The sequence below is a fragment of the Sminthopsis crassicaudata genome, chromosome 4 (assembly GCF_048593235.1).
Source record: "Sminthopsis crassicaudata isolate SCR6 chromosome 4, ASM4859323v1, whole genome shotgun sequence".
Classification (NCBI taxonomy): Eukaryota; Metazoa; Chordata; class Mammalia; order Dasyuromorphia; family Dasyuridae; genus Sminthopsis; species Sminthopsis crassicaudata.
Genome location: NC_133620.1, coordinates 244,373,026 through 244,399,834, shown reverse-complemented (window position 1 = coordinate 244,399,834; position 26,809 = coordinate 244,373,026). Strand labels below are relative to the sequence as shown.

The 26,809-nt window shown below is 34.1% G+C and overlaps 1 protein-coding gene across 1 annotated transcript; it reads left to right on the top strand.

Annotated features, from left to right (window-relative positions):
* Window positions 1–1,485: 1,485 nt before the first annotated feature.
* SDHAF4 (succinate dehydrogenase complex assembly factor 4) lies at window positions 1,486–26,065 on the top strand. Its single transcript, XM_074310567.1, has 3 exons — window positions 1,486–1,720; window positions 11,560–11,703; window positions 25,091–26,065. The coding sequence occupies exons 1-3, from the start codon at window positions 1,648–1,650 to the stop codon at window positions 25,198–25,200; spliced, it is 327 nt and encodes a 108-aa protein (XP_074166668.1). The 5' UTR covers window positions 1,486–1,647; the 3' UTR covers window positions 25,201–26,065.
* The last annotated feature ends 744 nt before the right edge of the window (window positions 26,066–26,809 follow it).

Genomic DNA, 26,809 nt, shown 5'->3' with positions numbered 1-26,809 from the left:
CTGACATTTTCGTTCACCTTTTTTGTATATATCTACACCTGTTGTCTCCCTGCTTTGAAAATAAGGGCTTCCCAGCTACTGGGCTTATATCCCAAAGAGATCTTAAAGGAGGGAAAGGGACCCACAAATGCAACAATGTTTGTGGTGGCTGGAAACTGAATGGATGCCCATCAATTGGAGAATGGCTGAATAAATTACAGTGTATGAATGTCATGGAATATTATTATTCTATAAGAAAAGATCAGCAGGATGATTTTAGAGAGGCCTGGAGCGACTTACATGAACTGATGCTAGATGAAATTAACAGAAGCAGGAGATCATTATATATGGCAACAAGAAGAGTATAATGATCAATTCTGAAGGACGGGGCTCTCTTCAACAGTGAGCTGATTTGATTTAAATCAGTTCCAATTGTCCAGTAATGAAAAGAGCCAGAGAGAGAACTATGGGAACTGAGTGTGGAACACAACATAGCATTCTCACTCTTTCTGTTACTGTTTGCTTATATTTTTGTTTTCCTTCTTAGGTTTTGGTTTTTTTTCCCCCTTTCTAGAGCTGATTCTTCTTGTACAGCAAGATAACTGTATAAATATGTATACATATATTGGATTTAACATATAATTTAACATATTTAGCATGTATTTTAACTATGTGTCATCTAGGGAAGGGGTGGGGGGAAGGAGGGGAAAATTTGGAATAGAAGGTTTTGCAAGGGTCAATATTGAAAAAATTACCTATGCATGTTTTGTAAATAAAATGTTAAAAAAAAAAAAAAAGAATAAGGGATTCCATTTTTTTGTCTTTTTCTCTTCAGTGCCTCAAATTGTAATTATATATAGCAAGCACTTAATAAATGATATTTGTATATTTCTTATATTTACTTATCAGTGAGAACATAAGCCTTTGGGCTTAGATTCTTATTTTTATACCCAACATTTAGCATAGTGCCTGACACATATAAGACACTTAAAATTAAATACTTGTTGATTGTGCAAGCTCAAAATTAATTTTAATTTTTACCTTTGTATCTTTTAAGCCTAGCACAATATTTTGTGTATTCCAGTCACGTAAAAAACTACGGATTTAACTAGTACTCATAAAAAACCAATAATGGGGATGTCCGATGGTCATACTGCAGCAAATTTTAGGGAAGGAAAGTTCAAATAAACTAGCATGGATGGTTTACAACTTGCAAAACTTCAGGGGAAATATATGGGAGAAGGGATCAGTTGAAGTCTGAGTACCGAATTGGAAGCTGTGGAGGAGATTCACAAATGGCCTTGTGTCAGGCTCCACATCAGTCCCACTGCTTCCATCCAAAAGCTGTAATTTTCCTATGACCAAAGTCGCGTGCACGCCTTAGTTTGAGGTCCATCTTTCCTGCCGCTTGAAGGACTCAGTTTTCCAGTATCCCCCCAGGTAGTTAGGCGGGAAGTTGGAAGCTCCAGGAGAGAAGAGAGGTCAATAGAACGGAGGCGTGGCTACGTGTCCTAGGGGCGTGACCATAGGAGGCGGGAGAGACGTTTTCCGGCTCCACCCACGCGCTGCGTGCGGACGCCTCCCGGCGGAGGGGGAGCGGCCTACTGGCCGCAAGGCCAAAGAAAGTGACTGCCGGACGTTGGGAGGTGGCCCTCGCGCGGCCTTGCCATGGCCCCTGTCCTCGCACGGCTGTTCTTTCTGGGTCCTTATTCTAGCGCTTCGTGGGCCCCGGTGATAACAAGTAAGGAACATTCTGAGCGCTTCCCCCATCCTCCCCCTCCTCCCCTCGGACTGGGAGAGGTTTGCGGCCAGGCCAGGATGAGAGCGCGGTGGGAGCCGTCTTCCAGACTCCGTCGGTACCGGAGTGTGAGGGGCGTCTTGGGAACCGAGCCTGTCGCTGTGCATTTGCGCATGCGTGCGTGACACTACTCGTTCCTCTTTTTCCGTCCTCCAGCTTCCCTAGCTTTTGGTGCTCTGAGCTGTTTTGCTCTCTTTCTGGGCCCCGAATTCTTACTGACTCCTCCTCCTTTCTTTTCTCGGTTCTTTTCCCTTCAGTTTCTGGCTGAATCCAGGCCTAAAGATGGAGCCTCCGCTATTCCGCGTTTGAGGGAGGGAGTTAACAGCGCACGCGGCCCTGCGCCCTTTTGGCCCCTCACTACTACCCTTATATCCCTGGGCGCCGTAAAGCTTCCCCTTGGGAAGAGCTTCCGATCGGAGTGAAAAGCAGCGCTTTGTTTTCTCTTATTATTCAGTGGCTCAGCAGTGCTTGGCACATAGTAGGTGCTTAATAAATGTATATTGACTACGTAGGAACCCGCTACTTCTGAGGTAACTCATTTGTGTAGCTCCTAAGAAATTTTTCTGTTGTCAAACCTAAATTAGACACTTTTTTTTATTACTTTTTATTCTGTTTTCTAGGGACCATCCTCTTTCCACTTGATCAGTGGTCCTCAAACTTTTAAAATAGCCACTGTCCCTCAGACTGTGGGAGGGCAGGGCTATAGTAAAAACAAAAGCTCACACTCTGTCTCCATCCCTCAGCCCATTTGCCATAACCCCACGGGCCGCATAAACGTCCTTAGTGGGCCTGGTTCGCGGGCTGTAGTTTGAGAACCCCTGTGATAAATCTTGAACTACTTGGAAGACATATTCTCTGCCTTTTTTGTCTCCAGGCTAAACATCCTCAGTACCTTCATCATCCTCCTATGTCGTGGCCTTAAGGCCATTTGCCATCATTTTCCTTCTCCCTCAGACATTTTATAAGTGTCCTGCCTAAAATATAGTGCCCAGAAATGAATATAGTACTCGAGATGTAGTATGAGGAATAAAGTGCAGTGAGATCACCATTCTATTCCTCGATTCTAAAGGTTTTTTTTGTTTTTTTTCTGGCTGTCACATGGCTTATTTAGTCACTAGGCAGGGATCTCACATGGGCATAGGAAAATTAAAAATCACATTCAGTCCTGCTCTCAGAAAACCTGAGGGCTGGGGTATATAGGTACACATGCACAAGTTAGAATGTAACGGATATACAGGAGAGGTCCAAGATGAATGAGAGAAAAGGGAAGGGGTCACTTTTATTAATTATTAAATGAAGAATTTCGAAGGGCAGAAATGTGGAGGATATCTGTTCATAAGACCCAAGAAAAGTTAGCTGTCTAGTTTAAAAAAAAAAAAGTTGGAAAGAAAAGTAGATTAGAACCTTTTTCCTGAATGACTTTGAATGCCAAAAGGATACAATAACGTTGCATCTTATAGGTGGTGGGGAAGCAATAGAGATTTTGTACAAGATCTGGAACAGTGTAATAACATGATCAGACCTGCATGTTAGAAAGATTTACATAAGCAGTAGTATAAGGTTGTATTGGAATGGAAAGAGATGATGCACAAAGATCAATTAGGGAAGCTAATGTGTCCTTAAAAGAAATGATGAAGCCCTCAATTAGGGTGTCAGTAGAAATAGGAAGGTGTAGTAAACTTTATATTGTTTGATGTTATAGTTATTATTTGATATTATAATTATAATGATAGTACTCCACTGTGGAGTCAACCTAAGTGGTCCTAATGCTCATAAACGTATATAAGCAAAGACAGACATTTTGTGCTTTTCTGCTTCGACTCTGTGTTAGGCACTTAAGAGATTTTTGACTGGATGAAACTAGCCAGAAGAGGAGGAAATTTCCCCTGTTCATCCAAGCCTGGTCCTCCAGAACTTCTCTACCACATTTGGGTCTTATCATGAATGCTCCCTCCCATTTGGAATGAATTACCTATTCCTACAGAGCTTATTCTGAGGCTATATAATTTTGCCACCTGACAGTTTCCTCCCCACACATTTCCCTCACTCTCACTCTGGAGCAAGGGTTCTCAAACTATACCTACCCCCCCCCCCACCCCCGGCCCAGACGAGGCCCACTGAGGACGTTTATGCCGCCCGCCAGGTTATGGCAAATGGGCTGAGGGCGGAGACAGTGTGAGTTTTTGTTTTTACTATAGTCCGGCCCTCCAACAGTCTGAGGGACAGTGAACTGGCCCCTATTTAAAAAGTTTGAGGACCACTGCTCTGGAATTTCTTACATCTGTTGGGACAAATGTCTTTATATTGAAAGAGAGAGAGTAGGCACCAGTTACCCCCTCCACATGCGTGTGTGCTTGCTTGCTTAATGCAACACATCATAAAGCTCAATTGTATCAGCTCTCTTTCTGGATTTGGTTAAGAAATTCCTCATTCTAGATTTTTACTTCAACCTGAGCCATGAGTCCAAATAAAACAAAAGCAGTAAAAAAAAAAAAAAAAAAAAAAATTAAAATATTTTTAAACGTCTTTTTACTTTTTTTTCTGAGGCATTTGGGGTTAAGTGTCTTGAGCAGGGTCACATAGCTAGGAAGTGTTAAGTATCCAAGACTAGATTTGAGCTCAGGTTCTCCTGTTCTAAAGGGCTGGTGCTCTACCTACTGCACCACCTACTTGCCCCCTTTTTTTATATTTTAAGTTTTAAATTCTCTCCCCTCAGCCACTACCCCACCCATTGAGAAGGCAAACAATATGACATATGAAGTTATGCAAAATATTTCCATATTAGCCACATTGCCAAGGGAAAAAAAGGCAAGAAAAATAAAGTGAAAAAAATAGTACTTCATTCACCACTTAGTTTATCAGTTATCTCTTTCTGGGATTGAATAGCACTTTTCATCAAAGTAGCTGTCTTTTCCAATTGATCTTACTTACAAGATAGTGTTACAGTATAAAATGTTTTCCTGGTTCTCTTCCCCTGGATTTACATCAGTTTATGTTTGCCATCCCAGGTTTTTTGGAATCTTATTTCCTACAGCTTAATAGCATTCCATCACTATTATGTAACACAACTTGTTGTTTAGCCATTCCTCAGCTCATAGGATTCCCTCAATTTCCAGTGTTAAGCAAAAACAATGGAACAAATATGGAAAACCAAGTGGATTTGGTAAGTGATTAAATATTGAATTATCCTAGGCAGGTAGAATGTAATGTACTTGAAGTTGGTAATCTCTTTTTTGTCTTTGTATTCCAACTACTTGGAACTATTCTATTCTTTTGCAGGCATAGTGAGAGAAATTGCAGGATTGACAGATTAATTTCATTTTTTATGTACTGCACTTGAAGTGCCAACATTAGATGCATATTAGGGTTGTAAAAGTTACAGATTTGGGAGTCATTCACATAGAATAATTGAAAATGAGAACAGGATGTTGGAAGAGATGGCATTGGTAAGGGAGTGAAAGTGCAAAAGAGAGAATAAAGCTGGGAGATGTCTATTGGTGGAAGAGGCCAAAAAATAAAAGCAAGAGAAAGATGAACCAGTCTAAGAAGCCAGGGACAAGTGATCTGGAAAGTTTTACAAGAGTCCTGAGAGACTGGTGACATGAAAAGGTTTTGAGGAGAAATACTGAAGAAAAGCCTAAGAGAATGAGATGAGAAAAGGCCATTGTGATTTAAAATGGGTCTTATTCACTTAACATTTTGCTTGTCTGATATTTTGTTCAGTATTCATTAGCTTTGGAGAAATACTCAGGAAACTTAGTTTTAGAAAGTCTGTCTATTGCACTTTTGTATTTGAGCATCTTTTCAAACTCATGCTCAAGAACTTTTTTTGATTATCACATAAGTGATGAGACATGGTGAAGCTATGTAACATGTAAATTAATATTCATACCAGACACTTCAGACATCTTTTAAAAAGTTTTATCAAATCTAGAAAGAATTACTGGTAATTCTCACTGTTTTCACAGTGATAAATATAGCCATTTAGATAGATAATTGTTTAATTTTCCATTTCAAAGTGGATTTTTTAATGCATAAAAAACCAAATTTAGTTACTATGAAATGCAGAAAAACAATTAGCCAGGACATTAAATGTGAAATGTATTTATATTTAGAATATAATTTTCAAGCATTCAAATTATTTTTATGTATCTCTTATACTAAACTAATATGACTTAGCAGATAAGATATTTGAGTGTTTCATAAAGCTATGATAAGCTGCATTTTAGACAGATTTTTGTGGCAAATGATCTTTTCTTGCTAAAATGAGATTTGATTTTATAAAAAATCAACTTATTTTTAAGATCAGATAAATATTGGTAAAAAGCATAAGATTAGAACTGAAAACTGCATGAATGTGAATAGTTCATAGTCACACTTAAAATTATATCAAAGAAAGTATTGATTATTGATTAATAATAATGCTTATATATAATATAATGCAATACCTTATGATTTTCACAGCATTTTTCTAGTTTAGTGAAAAGATGTTGGATATAGAATCAAAGAATCTTAATTCAAGTTGTGACTCTGCCACATTTTTATATGACTATGGTTAAATTATTTAACCTCTGCAGGCCTCAATTTCCTCACCTGTAAAATGAAAGTTTTAGATTAAATGAACTCCAGAATCTCTTCTGGATCTGAATAGTATATAAATGAGAATGCTGAGGCTCAGAGTTAAAATGACAGCAATCAGTTCTTTCTCTACACATGAGGATGAACCAGAGAGAGAGAAATTATTTGTTTGTTTGTTTATTGAGAAGTAGTTTATTAAAGAGTCAAACACCATTCTAAGAGGAGGAAACAAGTAGCATAAATACACAGTCACTAGAAAACTGGAAGGAGGCATAGAGGAAAAGTATCTGGAAGAGTTGAGGGATAAAATGAAGATTTCTGAAAGACAAGGATTTCTGAGAAAATCTAGGCATGAATGAGATGAAACATGACTAAGAAGTTTCCTAAACTGGTATTTTCAGAGAGAAAGTCACCAATGAGGAGAGGAGAGTTGTGAAGAAAGTGCAGTTGTGAAATAGATTCAAAAGACTGTATTTTCCTACCTTGAGAGTTTATGAATAAAATATTTCATTGCTTGAAGAGATTTTACTGCTTATGATTATTTTTAATTTAGCTTTGTAGTTCCTGTGTTACTACTAGCTGTGTGCATATACATATTTCATATGTATTTTTTAACACATCACAAAATTTCTACCAGTTGATAAATGTCTTAATGTGATGCATTTGATATGAACACGTAGACTTAAAGAAACATTATCCTATACTTTTATTTTTTATAATTTTGTCAATTTTAGTAAGGTGTATGATTTGTAGGTTTGGAAGAGTATGTAATCTTTGGCAGAGTATATAACCTGCATGTAGTAGTCATTATTATATAATCAGCAAAACTATGAACATAATTTCTGGAGCAAAAGGGAGGATTTGAGGAAGGAGAAAGTTTATCTGTCAACTACAGTGCTGGCCCTTTTGTGTCTGCTGGCATGCTTCATAGTCCTTTAGACATATCAGAACCCCTTTAATCTGAAACTAAGAGACTTGAGGAAGCTACTCTCTACTTGGGAAAGGAGCCATTTATTTTCCACTACCTCTTTTTTTTCCTATTCTTATTTTCCCCTCTTCATTTCTCATCACCCTTCTTTGGAGTGCCTGCAGTCTAGAACCTTCCTTTTCTAACGCAGAGTGGTCAAACTTTACCTGTAAAATTTGGGAACCAGATTAAAATGTTTTTTAACTAAATAAACAAAACTACAGTACAAGATAATTTCTGAATCAATATGAGATAGAATTGTATTTGATACTTTAATATTAACCTTTTCTATTTTGTGGAATCCTTTGGCAGTTTGGTGAATGAAATCTATTCATCCTTCCCAGAATGTTTTTTTTTTTTAAACACATTTAACATTTCAGAGAGAGAGAGAGAGAGAGAACATATAGGAATACAGTTATTTTTTTAAAAATCATATTTTTTAAATTCATGGATCTCAGATTAAGAACCCCTCATCTTAAAGGAAAGAAAGTATGAAAGGGGAGTTACTGACTATGGGAAAATTTTTCCAGCCCAAGACAACTTAGAAAGTTGGAAAAAGGTCTATCTATGACAATCAGGGTAGGAACTGGCCTGGAGTGCAGTCAGCAGCAAGACCAGTGATTGACCTTAGAAGCAGCTGCCATAGTAGCAGAAGTGACTTCAGGAACTCTCAGCTCAAAGATGATAAGTGGATTGAACAACTAGTCAAAATGGGTGACATTGTGCTGACATTGTGCATAAGATCAAGAATCGTTTGGCAACTCCATTGCAGTTTCCAATTGAGATCCCAGAGTAGGGAGTAATACTAATGCTTGAAGCTGCAGAGAATGTGGTCATAGTTCAAGGGTAGAAAAGTATGCTTGAACTTTGATTGTTGAGGCCCCTCCTGAGTAAAGACAATTGACAAGGAAAATAGATTGAAAAGAGAGAAATTATTAAGCTACTTGAAAGCCATGATCAAGAATCTACATGTCATATTTCAAGAAATTACAAAGGAAAATTGCCCTGATAATTTAGAATCAAAAGGTGAAATAGAAATTGAAATACTCTACTTATGATCTCCTAAAAGAGATCCCAAAATGAAAACTCCCAGGAATATGATCGCCAAATTCTAGCACTCCCAAATCAAGGAGAAAATGTAGACAACCAGAAAGAAACCATTTAAATATTGGGGAGTCACAGAAGAGAAAATGGATATTTAATGAAATAGAGGACTTTTCAAACATTTTTGATGAAAAAAACAGACCTAACTAGAAAATTTGATAGTTAATTATTGTCCTATAAGAAACAATCAGCAGGATGATTTGAGAAATCCTAGAGAGACTTAAATATACTAATGCTAAGTGAAATGAGCAGAACCAAGATAACGTTGTATATAGCAACAAAATTATGTGATCATTTCTGATGGACATAGCTGTTCTCAACATTGAGGTGAGTCAGGCCAATTCCAATAGATTTGTGATGGAAAGAGTTATCTGCATGCAGAAAGAGAACTGTTGGGATTGAATATGAATCACAACAGTTTTTTCACCTTTTTTGTCATTTAATGGTTTTTTGTTTTCTTTCATTTTTTTTATCTGATTTTTCTTGTGCAGCATGATAAATGTGGAAATATATATATATAATAATTTTATATGTTTAACATATATTGGATTGCTTGCTGTCAAAGGGGAAGGGAAAGGGAGTGAGAAAAATTTGGGACGCAAGGTTTTGCCTGGATGAACATTGAAAACTATCTTTGCATATATTTTGAAAATAAAAAGCTACTAAAAATTTTTTAAAAGAAAATTTGATCACTATTGATCAGAGAAATGCAAATTAAGACAATTCTGAGATACTACTACACACTTCTCAGATTGGCTAAGATGACAGGAAAAGATAATGACGAATGTTGGAGGGAGTGTGGGAAAACTGGGACATTGATACATTGTATCAGTGGAACTTTGGAATGGGATCCAACCATTCTGGAGAACATTTTAGAACTGTGCTCAAAAAGTTATCAAACTGTGCATATCCTTTGACCCATCAGTGTTTCTACTGGGATTATATCCCAAAGAGATCTTAAAGGAGGAAAAGGGATCCACATGCAAAAATGTTTGTGGCAGCCCTTTTCCTAGTGGCTAGAAACTAGAAACTGAATGGATGCCCATCAATGGGAGAATGGCTGAATAAATTGTGGTATATGAATGTTATGGAATACTATTTTCTGTAAGAAACGACCAGCCAGATGATTTCAGAGCGGCTTGGAGAGACCTACTGAATTGATGCTGAGTGAAATGAGCGGAACCATACATAACAACAAGACTATACAAGATCAATTCTGATGGGTGTGGCTCTCTTCAACAAAGAGATGATTCTAACCAGTTCCACTTGTGCAATGATGAAGAGAGCCATCTATACCCAAAGAAAGCACTGGGAACAATGTAGAACACAACATAGAATTCTCTATTGTTATTTGCTTGCATTTTGTTTTCTTTCTCAGTTTTTCTTTTTCTTCCTTGTTGATCCTAATTTTTCTTGTGCAGCAAGTTACTGTATAAATATGTATACATATATTGGCTCTAACATGTATTTTAATAATATTTAACATGTATTGGACTACCTGCCAGCTAAGGGAGGGGGGGGTGGGAGGAAGGAGGGGAAAATTTGGAACAAAAGGTTATGCAAGGATCAATAAGGGTCAATGTTGGAAAAATTACCCATGCATATGCTTTGTAAATAAAAAAGCTTTAATTAAAAAAAAGAAAGAAAATTTGATATTCTAATAGAATATTCAAGAAGCATAAAAAAGCAAACATGAAAAAAATCATAAGGGATTTAATAAAGTTAAATTCTATTCTTATATGGGATGATACAAGCTTTTTTTTTTCCTGAAGCAATTGGGGTTAAGTGACTTTGCTCAGGGTCACATCCTAGAAGGTGTTAAGTGTCTGAGGTCAGATTTGAACTCAGGTCCTCCAGACTTCAGGGCTGGTGCTCTAACCACTATGACAATTAGTCCCCCCCCCCCCAATACATGTAACTCTTAAGAAGATTATCATAATTTTTTATAGTATTTTATTTTTCTAAATATATGTAAAGATAGTTTTTAACTTTCACCTTTGCAAACCTTGTTACACATTTTTCTCCCTCCCTCTTTTACTCTCCCCTCTCCAAGATTGTTAGCAGTTCAATATAGATTAAGTATGTTATTCTTCTAAACATATTTCCATATTCGTCATGCCGTGCAAGAAAAATTAGGTTAAAAATAGGAATGGAAAAAAAAAAAGGAGCAACAACAAAAGGTGAAAGTACTGTACTTTGATCCACATTTGGCCTCGCTAATTCTGGAGAGATGGCACTGAAGTCTATTGAAATTGCCTTGTTGAATTACCTCATTTTTGAAAAGAGCCAAATCCATCACATTACTTTATTGTTATTGTGTTTAATATTCTCCTGGTTCTGCTCATTTCACTCAACATTAGTTCATTTAAGTCTTTTCCAGACCTTTCTGAGGTCATCCTGTTCATTTCTTAGAGAAAAATAATATTCCGTGACTTTCATATACCAAAATTTATTTGTAAAGACTGTCAAAAAAATTTCTTCTCTTTTCCAACTACATATCTATAGAAGGATAGATTTCCTCACATATTTCAATCAAAAGAATATTTCAAAACAAATTGCAGGCCTCAATTTTCTCATCAATGAAATGAGAAGTAGACTAGACAGATGGATTTTGAGGCTCCCACCAGTTCTAGATCTATTTTCCTCTATTAGCCATCATTTCTAAGTTTTTAAGATTTGCAGAGTTCTTTATTTAAGAAATTATATTTGATCCTTATCACAATCCTATGAGACAGATGCTTTTACTATCCTCTTTTACAATGAGGAATCTGAAGTAAAAATTGAACTGAGGTGTTCCTGACTCTTAAGTCCAACACTATATCTCCCCATTTCCACCAGTTATATGAAAGTTTTCCCATTTTCCTTTGAATTCTGCATATTGGTCTTTTTTTTTTTTTTCTCCATTGGAGAAATAATCTCTTTAATATATCACAATGATTCAGCTAATTCTCAATTGATAGGTACCTACTTTGTTTCTAATTTTTTATCTTTTTAAAACTTTTTGCTGATTTTTTTTTTTTTATAGGAGTTTAGGGCAGTTTAAATTTTGTTACTTGTTTTATGTATTCTTTGATTTTATTTGGAAAAAATGAATTGTCTTGTTTCTCATCTTTACATTTGTCCTCTTTAATAGGATTCCTGAGTAATTCTTTGGGGAGAGCAAATTCTAGTCAAGGACAGTCTAGACCAAGCAAGCAAGAACTTAAGAAGCCCAAATTACCACAAGGACGATTTGATGCTCCAGAAGATTCCAATTTAGAACAAGAACCACTAGAAAGTAAGTATAAGAAAAATCTGTACATGCACACATACATATATACTTGCACACATAAGTATAATAAAAATGTATATTTTTTGAGAAACATAATGAATAGATAGCCAGTTCTGTCACATGAATGATCTTAAGATAAGATATCTTGGGTGTTTTACTGGCTAGATTTCTTTTTTAAGGACTAGTTCTTAAACCAAAACCAATCTGATTTTAATTTGCCACCAAAAAGGACTTTTGGGTCCCATTTGACTCAGGTTAAATGTAAATAGCAATTATTTCTGCTTTGGCCAGAAACTCTGAAGGTCTTCCCCTCCCGGATTCATTCATTCATTTAGTTAATTAGTTGGGGGTTTCTTATTTGTTTTGGTTTTTTTGGACAAGGTAAAAGAGGAGATTCTTTGCCTTAGTTGTAACTTAGCCTTAATCACAGAATGGGTGCAGCCTCAGTCAAACTGAGATCTGTTTTTTTTTTTTGTTTTTTTTTTTAATTCATTTTTCCAAATTATCCCCTCCCTCCCTCCACTCCCTCCCCCCGATGGCAGGTAATCCCATACATTTTACATGTGTTACAATATAACCTAGATACAATATATGTGTGTAAATACCATTTTCTTGTTGCACATTAATTATTAGCTTCCAAAGGTATAAGTAACCTGGGTAGATAGACAGTAGTGCTAACAATTTACATTCGCTTCCCATTGTTCCTTCTCTGGGTATAGTTATTTCTGTCCATCATTGATCAACTGGAAGTGAGTTGGATCTTCTTTATGTTGAAGATATCCACTTCCATCAGAATACATCCTCATACAGTATTGTTGTTGAAGTGTATAGTAATCTTCTGGTTCTGCTCATTTCACTCAGCAACAGTTGATTTAAGTCTCTCCAAGCCTCTCTGTATTCCTCCTGCTGGTCATTTCTTACAGAGCAATAATTTTCCATAACCTTCATATACCACAATTTACCCAACCATTCTCCAATTGATGGACATCCATTCAACTTCCAGTTTCTAGCTACAACAAAAAGAGCTGCCACAAACATTTTGGCACATACAGGTCCCTTTCCACTCTTTAGTATTTCTTTGGGATATAATCCCAATAACAGCAATGCTGGGTCAAAGGATATGCACAGTTTGACAACTTTTTGGGCATAGTTCCAAATTGCTCTCCAGAATGGCTGGATTCTTTCACAACTCCACCAACAATGTATCAGTGTCCCAGTTTTCCCACATGCCCTCCAACATTCATCATTATTTGTTCCTGTTATCTTAGCCAATCTGACAGGTGTGTAGTGGTATCTCAGAGTTGTCTTAATTTGCATTTCTCTGATCAGTAGTGATTTGGAACACTCTTTCATATGAGTGGAAATAGTTTCAATTTCATCATCTGAGAATTGTCTGTTCATATCCCTTGACCATTTATCAATTGGAGAATGTTTTGGTTTCCTATAAATCAGGGTCAAACTGAGATCTGTTAAAGACCTTCACTTAAAAAGGCCAAGGAGGGCCATTTCCGGTTGTTCTGAGCTATATCTGGCCCCTGGACCCAATGAGACTTGCACTGTCGTCTCTCACTTAAGCCTAATTCACTTCCATGTCAGAGCATCACCTCCCTAATATCATGGTCCTCTTTGAAAATGATGGATAAATGACAACTTCTGTGTGCTCTGGGTGTTACTTAACCTCTTGGTGCCTAGGGCACAGGATAATATCAAATATAAGTTGGAAAGAAGATAGGGATCTGCAGTACAGAGAGTTTTCTCACCAAGAGTTCTCCATACTGATAAAATCAATGCTCAGGATCACACAACTAATAAGGATCTTTGGTTGGATTTGAACTCAGGTCCTACTGACTCCAGGGCCAGTGCTCTATCCAATGTACCATCTAGTTGCCTTCATATCAATAAATCTAGAAGTATTATTACCAAAAAAAAAAAAATCTTTGGCTAATTGAAGGAATTATTTCAAAGATGAGGATAAGTTGAAGGCAGTTGTTAAATCAATATATTGATTGTCAAACTTTAATAAAATAATGAAGGATTTTGCAAGTACAGAATCGTAATGAATCCTCTTTATCCTAGACCACCAACAGAGTCTTTTCAAGTTGTAGATAATTACTTTTTTCTTGGTGGTAACTTACACATCAGTCTAACAAGCAACTCCAAAAATATTAATGAACTGAACGTGGTATTGAAAAACTGTAAGAAAAGTGAGATTTCTAATTTCTTTGGCAATTTGTGTAGGAGTAGTCTACCTTTTCATGAAGATATTTATAATAGAGGTATTAACTAAATATTTCTGAGTATGAATCACTTCATTGTAGTAGTAGTATAAGTAGATCTGGAGGCGAGTTGAAAATTGTGGTAAAATACAGCATCATCAAAATGCAGAAAAAAAGATTTCCAGACTCCACTCTATTGGCTTTTCTATCTCTTCCACAAAAAGACAACATGCTGGGAACACAAATAATTCTTGACTTTTAAATCAAAATTCCTGGATCTCAAGTCTGATATTCAGGTTTTTTTTGCATATTGATCCTGTACAGATTTTTTTTAAAATGCTGATCATGAAATAAAGTCCTCCCTCTGGTGCTTTTTCAGTTTTGTAATTTTCTATTGGTTAGTCTTTAATTTGTTTACTTTAGTAATATAGCACCCACAAACTTTCAGTCTGTTAACTAGATCTGTCACCATGTTATAAACTTTGAAAAAAATACTAAAAATACATAAGACTGTCACTTATGACTTTTATCACACTTGTGTGAAATAACTGAAGTTTTCTACAGGTGACAACAGAAATATTTTAAGATTCCAGAACGCCGGTGACTTGGAGTACCAAATATCTATTCATTTCATATTATAAAGGCATGCTAACTGTGAAATGATAGTGCCAGCAATCACTGGAAAGGTTGAGATTTAGCCCCAAAGCACAGGTATTTGTCAGGTAAGTGTGGTAGCCACACTTAACTGGAAATGTATTCTTATTAGCTGCTTTCCCTTTGGAGATAGTTTATCTGAAATTATATATGCCAGCTTCAGTTAGAAAATCCTCTGACACTTGGTGATCTGAGTTTGCTGAGAAAATTTATTGCAAAACAGTAAGAAAAAAAAATTTTTTTTAAATGTGTTTTGCAACTGTTTGGACATGTATACATATATTGTATTTAATTTATACTTTAACATATTTAACATGTATTGGTCAATCTGCCATCTGGTAGGGGAGAGGGAGGGAGGGGAAAAATTAGAACAAAAGATTTGGCAATTGTCAATGCTGTAAAATTATCCATGCATATATCTGGTAAATAAAAACTATTTTTTAAAAATGTGTTTTGGAAGATTTTCTCCTACAGTGGTATTTCATAGCTGATATATTTATTAATATCCTCATAGGTGAATTTGTGTCTTTCTCTGGGTGGACCCTTTTAGAACTGGCATCAAATAGAGCACCCATGCTTGTGTTGTCAAAGATAATTTTTGTTTGCCTGCATATAAAGGATCTAAGAAACTGCCCTAAACTGCTCATATTTTGAAGGATAACAGCTGATGATTGACAACTTAGTTTTTATTTAAAGTATTTTCCAGAGATATTCACATCCTAATTATCAAAGGCTTTATATGAAACTTAGTCAAAGAGTTTATCTCAACTAGAGGGCATTTTTCTCCAAAACATGATACTGATAGGGAATGATAAAATTCATGAGTCAGTTAATAAGCCTATATTTATCACATACTACCAAATAATTATTTTCAAAAATATTAACATTGTTGTTCTAAGAAAAGATGCACATGATAATTATGGAAATATGTATAGAGGAATCCCACATGTTTAACATATTGGATTATTTACTGTCTGGGAAAGAGGATGGGAGGAAGGGAGAGAAACAAAATTTGGAACACAGGGTTTTGCAGGGGTGAATGTTGAAAATTATCTATGCATATGTTTTGAAAATAAAAGGCTTTAATCAATATAAACAATAGACAACATTATATAATAAAAAGTATGTATAAAAAAAGAAAAGGTACAAAAGAAATAGAAGACAGTCTCATTTGTTGAAGAGTTTGTAATCTATTGAGGAAGAGGAAGGAAATACACATACATATATAACACTAAATTCAATAATTTCTCCCAGAGATTAATTACTGTATCTTTAAGAGACGGTAGACATTTATACTTTAACCAGTGTTATACAAAGAGTCTCTAAAGAGAACTGTTAGCATAGTTCCTGTCACATAGTAAACACTATATAAATGCTAAGTATTAACTGTTACTAGGGAACTGATGTATAACTCTGACAAAGAAACATGAAGAGAATTCTTGAGAAGAAAACTTAATTACTATCCTGAGAAAAGTAAGTAAGTGAAGGAACTGTTTTCTCCCCAACTGAGAAATTAGCAAGTGTAATTATAATGATTTTGTGATCTTCCTCAGTACTGATATATTTTTAAATAAGTATTTAGATCTGGTTTGTTGTCATGATGTTAATAAATTGTATCATCAGTAACCTTGGTGTTTAAACCTAAAATATTTTAGGTTTGAGAAAAATGTTTCAATTTTAGTAATTTGTTTACATTAGAAGCCAAAATGAGACATTAAATTGGAAAGTGATAAAAAATAAGAAGATACTACAGTTTCAAAACATGAGGTTCTAAGTCTGAGTATGCCAATAAATAGCAAAAAACATAAGAATGAGGGAGTTAAATTCAGAGGAATTCACAATTCACATTTCAAAAGCAAAGCAGAACATATTTTCCAGTTTTAAAATTGTATGATTCTGTGAGTAGGAAATGGAAAACCTAGAAGCAATTCTAAAAACAAGTATTTGGAAGATAACTGTTGCTTTGTTTATGAATATATAAATCTTGACTTCCTTCAGGATCTTTTACCTAGCATAATATACAAAAAAAAAAAAGGTGGTAAAACATTTTTAGAAATTTTTGGGAAATGCCCAACAAATTATGTAACTCTTAAATAACCTAATTTGTTCACAAAATAATAAGATGCTAGATACCTCACACTTCTTCCCATAAATGTGTAATCTTTAATTAACATGTCTAAGATGCCTTCATTTGTTGTGTAATGCCAGAAAAACTGAGCAATATAGAGATTAGAGAGTATTTAATAATTTATTAAATGGGAGAGATTTACTGGGACCAAATGGATCCATGGTTTGGTCCCAGGGCTGAATGAGACTAGAGTCTCCAAGAATCCCACAGTAAATGTCAGGGACAAGATTCTTTCATAGGGTTACATAGTCTAATCATGTTTAAAATAGATAAAGACCTTTATCCTAACATTAAAGAGAGAATGGTTATAACCTGAGGCAGAGTAACTGAATAGAACAATTAGGGAAACTGGGTCAGGACATTAAAAGGGAACTGTGGCACAAAAGTATCTAGGAGTTTTTAGTCTAATAGGAAGTGAGAAAATTCAATAGAGACAGTGAGAAAATTAACCTTATGAGTCAGGTAGTACATTTACTATTCCTATTTAAAAAATGAAGAAACTGAGACTTAGATATACTATATATATATATATATATATATATATATATATATACAATACACAATTATATATACAATTATATATATATATACAATATACAATATATATATAAAAGATATACAATATATATATAAAAGATATACAATATATATATATATATATATATATAAATATATATATTTTAATGCAAAGCAATATGTGAAAAATTCCTTTAGAAAAGTACAAATTTCCCATTGGATAGAAAGAAAGGTTTTAGAGTATTAAAAAGGATATTTTTTAAATAGCTGACCATGTGTACAGAGAAAAGTAAAGCTAGATAATTATAATTCACTAGATGAAATTAGAAGTGTGAAGAAAGCAGAGGAAAATTACAGTTTAGAGTAAAACATGTGAATAGGAGTAAGGAAAATTAGATTATAGATGTTAATAAGATTTGAAAAAACTAATGTAAACTGATGAACATGGATTTTGGAAGAGGAAAGTAATAGTGGTGGAATAGTAATCTATAAATAGCAGTAGGGAACAAGAAGTTTGTCAAACGTCTTACTTGCCCTGTCGGTGTAGGGGGAATAGAAGGAGATTTCATCGAAGATTGAGGTAAGTCAGCTTTCAGTTAAGGCAAGAAGATTTAGGAGTGCTTCTGTAAACCATGAAGGTTATGGGAAGCAGTTTGCTAACAATGCAGAACAAAAGAGAATAGTGGATGGAGAGTTGATCTCGAAAGTCATTCAATTGTGGCTGTATGAATGAGCAAATCTCTTAATCTGCCTGAGAAATAAGCAGTTCTCTAAACATAGAGGATAACCAATCTGTATTGGTCTTTTATTCATTCAGAAGTTCCTTTTATCATTTAAATCACAGGTACAGTTCCTTTCTAGTGCATGCATAAATAAATGTGTAAACTTTCAAATTGACATAATCTGTTTACTTTTGTCTGAAGGTTTCATATTTTATGTACATCTTCTTAGTGAACTGAGCTTTCTGGACTTCAGCTTAGTATAAAGGAAAGTTTTTGTTCTTGATGCACAAAGAGGTCTGACCAGAGTTCTAAGTGAAGTAGTTATTGAAGCTACCTCTGACTCGGGAATTATAAGCAAGTTACTTGATTAAATGTAACCTGCTATAAAATCCTGAGCTAGTTTAAACTAGATTTTTTAAAAAGTGAATTTCAAAAGAGGAAAATATTAGTAGAAGTGGCAGTTGGAACAGAGTATACTGACTTCTATAGAAAATAGTGTGCTTCAATGACTTGTATATGAAAAATTGAGTAATGGGAGAATTTTTAGATCAATAACTGGGAAAATAGGAATAGTAGAACTTTTTCACTATGGAACAAATTTAATTTTCTTTGTCTTAGAAGATAAAAATTGGTTAATTAACTATAAATAAAAGTATATTGTTTGTTGAAAGGACCTAGGTCTAAATTCAGATAAATAAGAGATGAAATAACGTATTTCAGAACTTTGTCAGCTAATTTAGAAGTGATAGATATGCCATTCTTTGCTGATTAATAAGTTCAACTAAATAGAGAAGGAGTTTGGAAGCAGAATATCAGATATCACTCAGCTAATCAGTTAGTTTGAGACATTTGTGCTTAGTGAGTCAAGCACAAAGTAGATTAACTCACTTTATCAGTGGAATCATTTAACACATAGGCTGTTTTTGTAAAGGCACTTTTGTGGCCAGTACTTTTTTTCCCCCCTAACTCTGCAGTATTTTATTTTTCCAATTACATGCAAGGGTAGTTTTCAACATTCATTTTTGTAATATTTTGATTTCCACTGTTGCCCAAAGGGCTATCAAACTTTGCATACCCTTTGATACAGCAGTATCTCTACTGGGCCTCTATCACAAAAAGATTACTAAAAAAAAGGAAAAGGACAAACATGTGCAAAAATGTTTGTAATAGCCCTTTTTGTAGTGGCAAAGAACTGAGTAGATGCCCAATATTTGGGGAATGGCTGAATTAAGTTATAGCATGTGAATGTAATAGAACATCATTGTTCTGTAAAAAACAATCAATGATTTCAGAAAGGTCTGGAGAGACTTAACATGAACTGATGTCAAGTGAAGTGAGTAGAGAGCCAAGAGAACATTGTACATAGCACCAACAAGATTATATGATGATCAACTGTGATGGACTTGCATCTTTTCAACAATGAGGGATTAAGCCAATTTCACCAGGTTTATGATCAAGAGAGTCTTCTGCATCCAGAGAAAGGACTAAAGGGACTGAATATGGATCACAACATTGCATTTTCACCTTTTGTTGTTGTTTGCTTTATTTTTTTTCCATTTTAATCTTATTTTTGTTTTGCAGTATGTAAATGTGGGCATGTTTAGAAGAATTACACATTTAACCTACATTGGATTACTTGCTGTCTAGGAAGGGAGGGAAAAAAATTGTAATACAAGCTTTTGCAAGGATGAATGTTGAAAACCATCTTTGCATGTACTTTGAAAAATAAAAAGATATTTTTAAAAAAGAAAATTCCAAATTTTTTCTCCCTCCCTCACCTCCCCTCTATTGCAAGACAAAAAGCAATCTGCAATAGATTATATTTTTACAGTTATCTTAAACATATTTCCATATTTGTCATATTGTGAAAGACGAATTAGAAAAAAAGAAAAAAGAAAAAGCAAACAAACAAACAAAAAGTTAACAACAGTATACTTCAGTCCTCATTCAGTCTCTATAGTTCTCTTTCTGGACATGATTAACATTTTCCATCCTAAGTCTATTGGAATTGTCTTGGATCACTATTACTAAGAAGAGCTAAGACTGCCATAGCTGATCATCACATAACTTGCTGTACTATAGTTCTGCTCATTTTCATTAGTTCATGTAAGTCTTTACAGGCTTTTCTGAAATCAGCCTGCTAATGATTTCTTTTTCTTTTTTCTTTTTTTTTTATGATTTCTTATAAAACAATAATATTCCATTATATTCATATACCATAACTTATTCACCCATTACCCAATTGACAGGCATCTATTCAATTTTCAATTCGAGAGACAGAAAGTAGATGTTGAAGGTTTTAGTTCGAGTTATGATTGACAAAAGTTCCAGGTCTCAAACTATACTACAAAGTACCAATCATCAAAACAGTCTGGTGGTGGATAAGTAATAGAATGATTGGTTAGTGGAACAGATTGTGTACACAATATACAGAATTAAATGACCAAAGTAATTTAGTGCTTGATAAATTCAAAGATAAAGCTATTTGGGGCAAGAATTCACTCAATTGCTTGAGAAAACTGGAAAACAGAAACTAGGCAAATACCAACATCTTTCATCATATACCAAACTAAACTCAAAATGGGAATGGGGTTTAGACATAAAGGATAAAGTCATAGGACACATTAGGGAGACTATGGAAAATATTACCTGTCAGTTATATGCATACAGAAGATCATAACAAAACAAATAGTATTATAGTAGGTAAAATTGATCATTTCAATTAAATGAAATTTAAAAAGTTTTATACCAACAAATCCAGTACTACCAAGAGAAATAAAGCAGAAAACTGGGTTGGATTGAGGAGAGTTTTATAGCAAGTTTTCTGACCAAGTTCTCATTTCTCAATATATAAAGAGAAGTCAAGCAAATTTAAAAAGATAAAAGCCATTCCTCAGTTGATAAACAGTCAAAGGATATAAATAAGCAGTTTTCAGAAGAAATTAAAGTTATCAATATTCACAGGAAAAATCAATAAATCACTAAATATTAGAGAAATGCAAATTAAAACAATTCTGAGGTATCATCTCATATCCATCATATTGGCTAACATGACAGAAAAGAAAATTAACAAATGCTGGAAGCGATGTAGAAAAGTAGACTCACTAATGCACTGTTGATAAAGCTCTGAACTGGTCCAGCCATTCCGGAGAATAGTTTGTAGCTATGCCCAAAGTGTCTAAAATGGTACATACCCTTTGATTTGATAATACCACTACTATGTCTATACTTCAAAGAAATCAAAGGGAAAAGATCTATTTGTACAGAATATTTATAGCAGCTCTTTGTGATGGCAAATAATTAAAAACTAATGGAATGCCTATTTTTTAGGAAATGCCTGAACAGATTGTGATATATAATTATGATGGAATACTATTATGCTACAAGAAATGACAAGAGGAATGGTTTCTGAAAAACCTGGGAAGACTTATATGAACTAATGGAAAGAAAAGCTAACAGAATCAGGAGAAAAATGCACATGGTAACAGCAATTTTATCATGATGATCAACTGAAAGACTTAGCCAGTCTGATCAATATAATGATCTACAGTTCCAAAGAACTCATTATGAAAAATGCTATTCATCTCCAGAGGGGAAGTTTATCTATTCTTAGAATAGATTGAAATTTTTTTTCTTGCTTTTTTTTGGCAGCATAGTTAATGTAGAAATTTGTTTTGCTTGACTTCATATATATGATGAGTATAGTTTTTCTTACCTTCTTAATGGGTTTAGTAAGTAATGGGGGAAAGGAGAGAATTTGGCTGAAAGTAAAAGTTAAGAAAGATACATTGGCCCACACTCATGAGTTTTTCTCACTCATGTACTTTGCCAGGTTTCTGTAAATATGTAAGACCATTCTCTCCCACAGAGACTAAGTGCATTGGTGGAAGATTGAGAATCCAAATTTATGTTTTTGTTCTGATATATTATTCCTGCCTTTAGCTTATGATGTTTTTATTAGTCTAGTTTTAGTATAAGGTAGGTTGGGAAAATTGAGCCAGCTCAGGAAATTGAGTAAATGCTCATATATTTTTCTTTTGTGAAGGTTCACAATACCTTCTGCAATACTAGTTACTTGAGGATGGTTAGTGCTATATTTGTCTGCCTTACTATATCACTGTAATTGTGAATAATAGTAGTGTATAAAATAATGAAGATATAAGAGAAATGGTCAAGTGGGAAAAATATATCAACTATCACTGATAAAAGTCTGATTAAGATATATATAGGGTATATATGTATGAGTTCAACAATAATTTCCCAAGAGATAAGTGGTTCAAACATTTTGAAAACATGCTTTAAATCATAAATAGAAATTAAAATAGCATTTAACCTTCCACTTCATACATACCTTGTAAATTGACAGTGTTGATTTTTTTAAAATAGATTCAGAGAGACAATATCCAACAATAAACTTTCATTTTTGCTAATTAATATTTCAGGTTTCATGAATTCTTTCATGAAGAACCTGTGAGCTGACCATAAGGGGATTTTTAACAACTCTCTGACTGCCACTAATCTCATCATTTTGGTTCCCTTAATGGGAATTGAGGGGATCTTAACCTCATCAACAGGAAATGGCTGAAAAAAATTATTTTAAAATTATTTTAAAGTATAATAGAATGGCTTCAAACACTAAAAAATGGGAAATTTGAAGATTTTTTTTTTAAATCTGGGAATATTTGCATGAACTGATGTAAAGATAACAAAACTAAAAGGAACAATATACACAATAGTAAGAACAGTATCAGTGAAAAGATCACTAAGAGAAAGCCAAACCCAAAGTAATTGAAAAGTCAGTAATGATCTCAGAGAACAAATGAAACATATAGTCTTCTCATAGCAAAGAGGTAGATACTAATAGGACAGAATATTTGTTTATATTATCAGTTTTTTCTTTGTTAAAAAGAAGATTCAGTATTACTGTGTGATTAAGGAAGACTAATGAGTGAAAAGGGAAGATTTCCAAAAATTACTTAATAAAAACGAACACATTGACGTATCTTTTTTTTTCTTTTTAAATAAAGGAATGATAATGTTTGTTCATTTGATTCTAAAATTATTTAAGAATATTGAGCTATATGGCCTAATGAAAACAAAGAGAAGGGAGACCATTTAATATGGTCAAACTTTGATTAACCTGAGCTCCATGTAGCAAATTCACATAATTAGTGTCTCTTCCCTCCATGTATAAATTTTTCTGCTAGTGGAGACATTGTGGTAAAATGAAGTGTTAGATTTACACCTAAAATATCTGAATTGAAATTCTGATTGTGCTACTTACTATTTGTATGATCATAGAAAAGTCTTTTTATCTCTGAACTTTCCTTTCCTCATCTGTACAATAATACTAATCTAATAACTTATCTAAAATTTAGATAACTAAATTTAATCTAATAACTACAATTTCTTCTCTGTAAACAGATTTCAAGGAAAAAAACACAATTACTAACAAGTATTTATCTTAAAAATCAGTATTCGTAGTATGGTCTCAGTTTAGCAAACATTCAGTCCAATCTCCTATATTATGTGAATGTGTATACTTCTACATCGTGTATATTCTACTAATGCATAATTAGCATGATGGCTCTATGGCCTGGAGTCAAGGAAATCTGAGTTTAAATACAGACTCAGATACTTACTAGCTGTGTGATCCTGGGCAAATTTGTTATGGGAATAAAATTATTAAACTTTAAAAGTGCTTTGCAAGTGCTGAAGTTTTGAAGATTTTGAATCATAGGTTTAAGTTGTGTTCATCATATATAGTAAAGATTAAGTGGTATGAATACATACTAGAAAGCCTTACTTACAAAGTGTTCTCAGGAAACTCTATCATGTCTCTATTGCTTTCAGGATCAAATACAAAATTTTCTGACTTTCAAAGCCTTTCATAAGACCTAGCCTCCTAACCTACCAGTGTTCTCATACCTTTCTCCACAACAGGTGCTCTTCAATCTAATGATAATGGCCTCCTGACTTTTTGATGACCAAGACACCCATCTCTAAGTTCCAGGCATATTCTCTGCCTATCTCCCATGCCTGGAATGTTCTTCCTCCTTTGTGCCAACTGCTGACCTCTCTGATTTCCTTTAAGTTCAAACTGAAATGCTCCCTTCTACAGGAAGCCTTCTCTTCAAATTCCAGTGCTTTAACTGTTAATTATTTCTATTTTTCCTATACATTGTTTCCTATGTATTTGTTTGCATTTTGTCTCCCTCATTAGACTGAAGTTCCTTGAGTGTGGTTGTTTGATCTTTTTTTCAATTGTGTTCTCTTTATGACCCCTTTTGGGAGATTTTCTTGACAGAAAGAAGGGAAAGAGACTTGTATGTGCCAAAATGTTTGTGGCAGCCCTTTTTGTAGTGGCTAGAAATTAGAAATTGAATGGATGCCCACCAATTGGAGAATGGCTGAATAAATTGTGGTATGTGAATATTATTGTTCTGTAAGAAATGATCAAAAGGATGATTTCACAAAGCCCTGGAGAGACTTACATGAACTGATGCTGAGTTAAATGAGCAGGGCCAGGAGATCATTCTATATTCAACAACAATATTATATGATGATCAATTCTGATGGACATGGCCCTCTTCAACAATGAGATAACCAAATCAGTTTCATTTCTTCAGTGATGAACAAAACCAGCTATATCCAGTGAAAGAACTCTGGGAAATGAGTGTGAACTACAACATAGCGTTTCCACTCCTTCTGTTTTTGTCCGCTTCTATTTTTTATTTCCTTCTCAGATTATTTTTACCTTATTCTAAGTCCAATTTTTCTTGTGCAGCAAAATAACTATGTATATGTATACATATATTGTACTTAACATATACTTTAATATATTTAACATGTTTTGGTCTACCTGCTATCTAGGAGAGGGGGTGGGTGGAAGGAAGGGAAAAGTTGGAACAAAAGGCTTGACAATTGTCAATGCTAAAAAATTACCCAGGCATATATCTTATAAATAAAAAGCTATAATAAAAAAAGAGAGAGAGAATAGGGGTTTTTGCAATGATATTTTATAAATTATAGTTCTCAATAATTAACATTCTTTAGAATAGATATATGTGTATATATAGCAATTATAATATTTCTTCTAACTCTATATTTCTTCTGGCTCATTTTGAGCTTTGTTTATATTTTTTTTCTTTCTTTAGAATTTCCAGGTGATGTCAATCCTCTTACAAAGGAAAAAGGTGGCCCCAGAGGTCCTGAACCTACTCGATATGGAGATTGGGAACGAAAAGGACGTTGTGTGGATTTTTAATGATCTAACTCTTGACAAACTGGTCTCTTCTTCTGAATGTAGTATATTTAAGTTTTGCATATTTAATGTTTTTAAAAATTTTTTTTTTTAATCATCTGATTTGGAGAATGATAGTCCAAAAAAGATTATGCTTGGAAAATATTTCTGCATTAGCATATTTATTATACAAATTTGTTAATGAAGAAATGATGTTCAAGGCTGCCTATTAATTTATCAGTTAACATTGCATATAAATTCCATAATTTAATTTTTAAGGGGTGAAAGTGATTCATTGTTTGGAAAGGTCTTATAGAGATATAAAATGTTGTAAATTCCCAGATGTATGTTACTTGGTCTACCCTATAGTCTTCCTAGTTGAAAGCTGTGGTAGAAACAACTATTTGAAGTATCATAATTGATATCTTGAGAAATAATTACATTATTTAGGTAAAATGATTCATTTCAATTCCACTAATTGAGAATTGGTGATAATTTGAACAAGTAAATTAGGAAAGTAAATTGGATTGCCATGCCATCATTATCTGCAAAGAAAGGTTTTGCCAAGCAAATTATTGTATAAAAGCCTAACATTTCAGTTAAACAAGTCCTTATAGAATGCTTTCTCAATGCCTAACATCATACTAGATTGGGGAAGAAGAAATACAAAGGAAAAAGAGGCACAGACCCCAGCCTTCAGGAGCTTATGGTGTACTCCAGTAAATAATTTTCCAAGTTGTGGATTGTACTTCCTGAGATAAGTCTGTGGGGTTGAGAAAATTTGAAACAGTGACCAAAATTATTGCATATTTTTTTAAAATTCTTGCATAAATAAATCCATTTATTTAATTGTAAATAAAGTTCAAATTAAAATCAACATTTGGAACTAGCATCAAAATCTCAGTAGTTGATAAGATTACAGAAAGGGAGGATGCTGGTACTACTGAAGGCAGTATTTCCCAGCTAGGTGGCTTGCAGAGAATAGGTGGTTATAAGGGAAAAGCACCTGGTCCTTAGACTAGAAGGAGGAATTGAGCACTTTTATCTCCCAATGCTGTTTGAATACTCCCCACTAAATTTTCCTTATCACAGAGGGACTGAAGGAGACCAAATAATTGGCATTGGGAGCCATAAGTATTCAACCTTTCTGCTGGTGAAAGAAACTAATCTTTTGACAATTCAGTTCCTTGATCATTTGATATTTTGTTACTTTTACTTTATGTGTAAGTTTTGTTTTTGTTATAAAATTGTGATGCTTAATTTTACTTGAATAAAATGCAAGCTAAAAAATATTTTGTGTAGATTGTTTTGTAAAAAAGGGAAACATATATATACACGCATATGTATATGCATATACATATGAAGCAACACCTCACTTTTAAAAAATAGACACCAATATATACATATGTATATATACATATATGTGAAATATGGAAACTATTGCCCTAAAGAGCAACTGATACAATATAAGAAGAATATCGATAGAGGGGAAATAATAAATTGCAGGAAAAAATATGCAGATGGTAAAGCAGCAAAAATATATCCTCATATCTATAAACAAATAATTTTACTTCATGAGTCACAAGCATTGCGGGATGGAATTTAAGAGTATCTGTTGGAACATAACATAGGA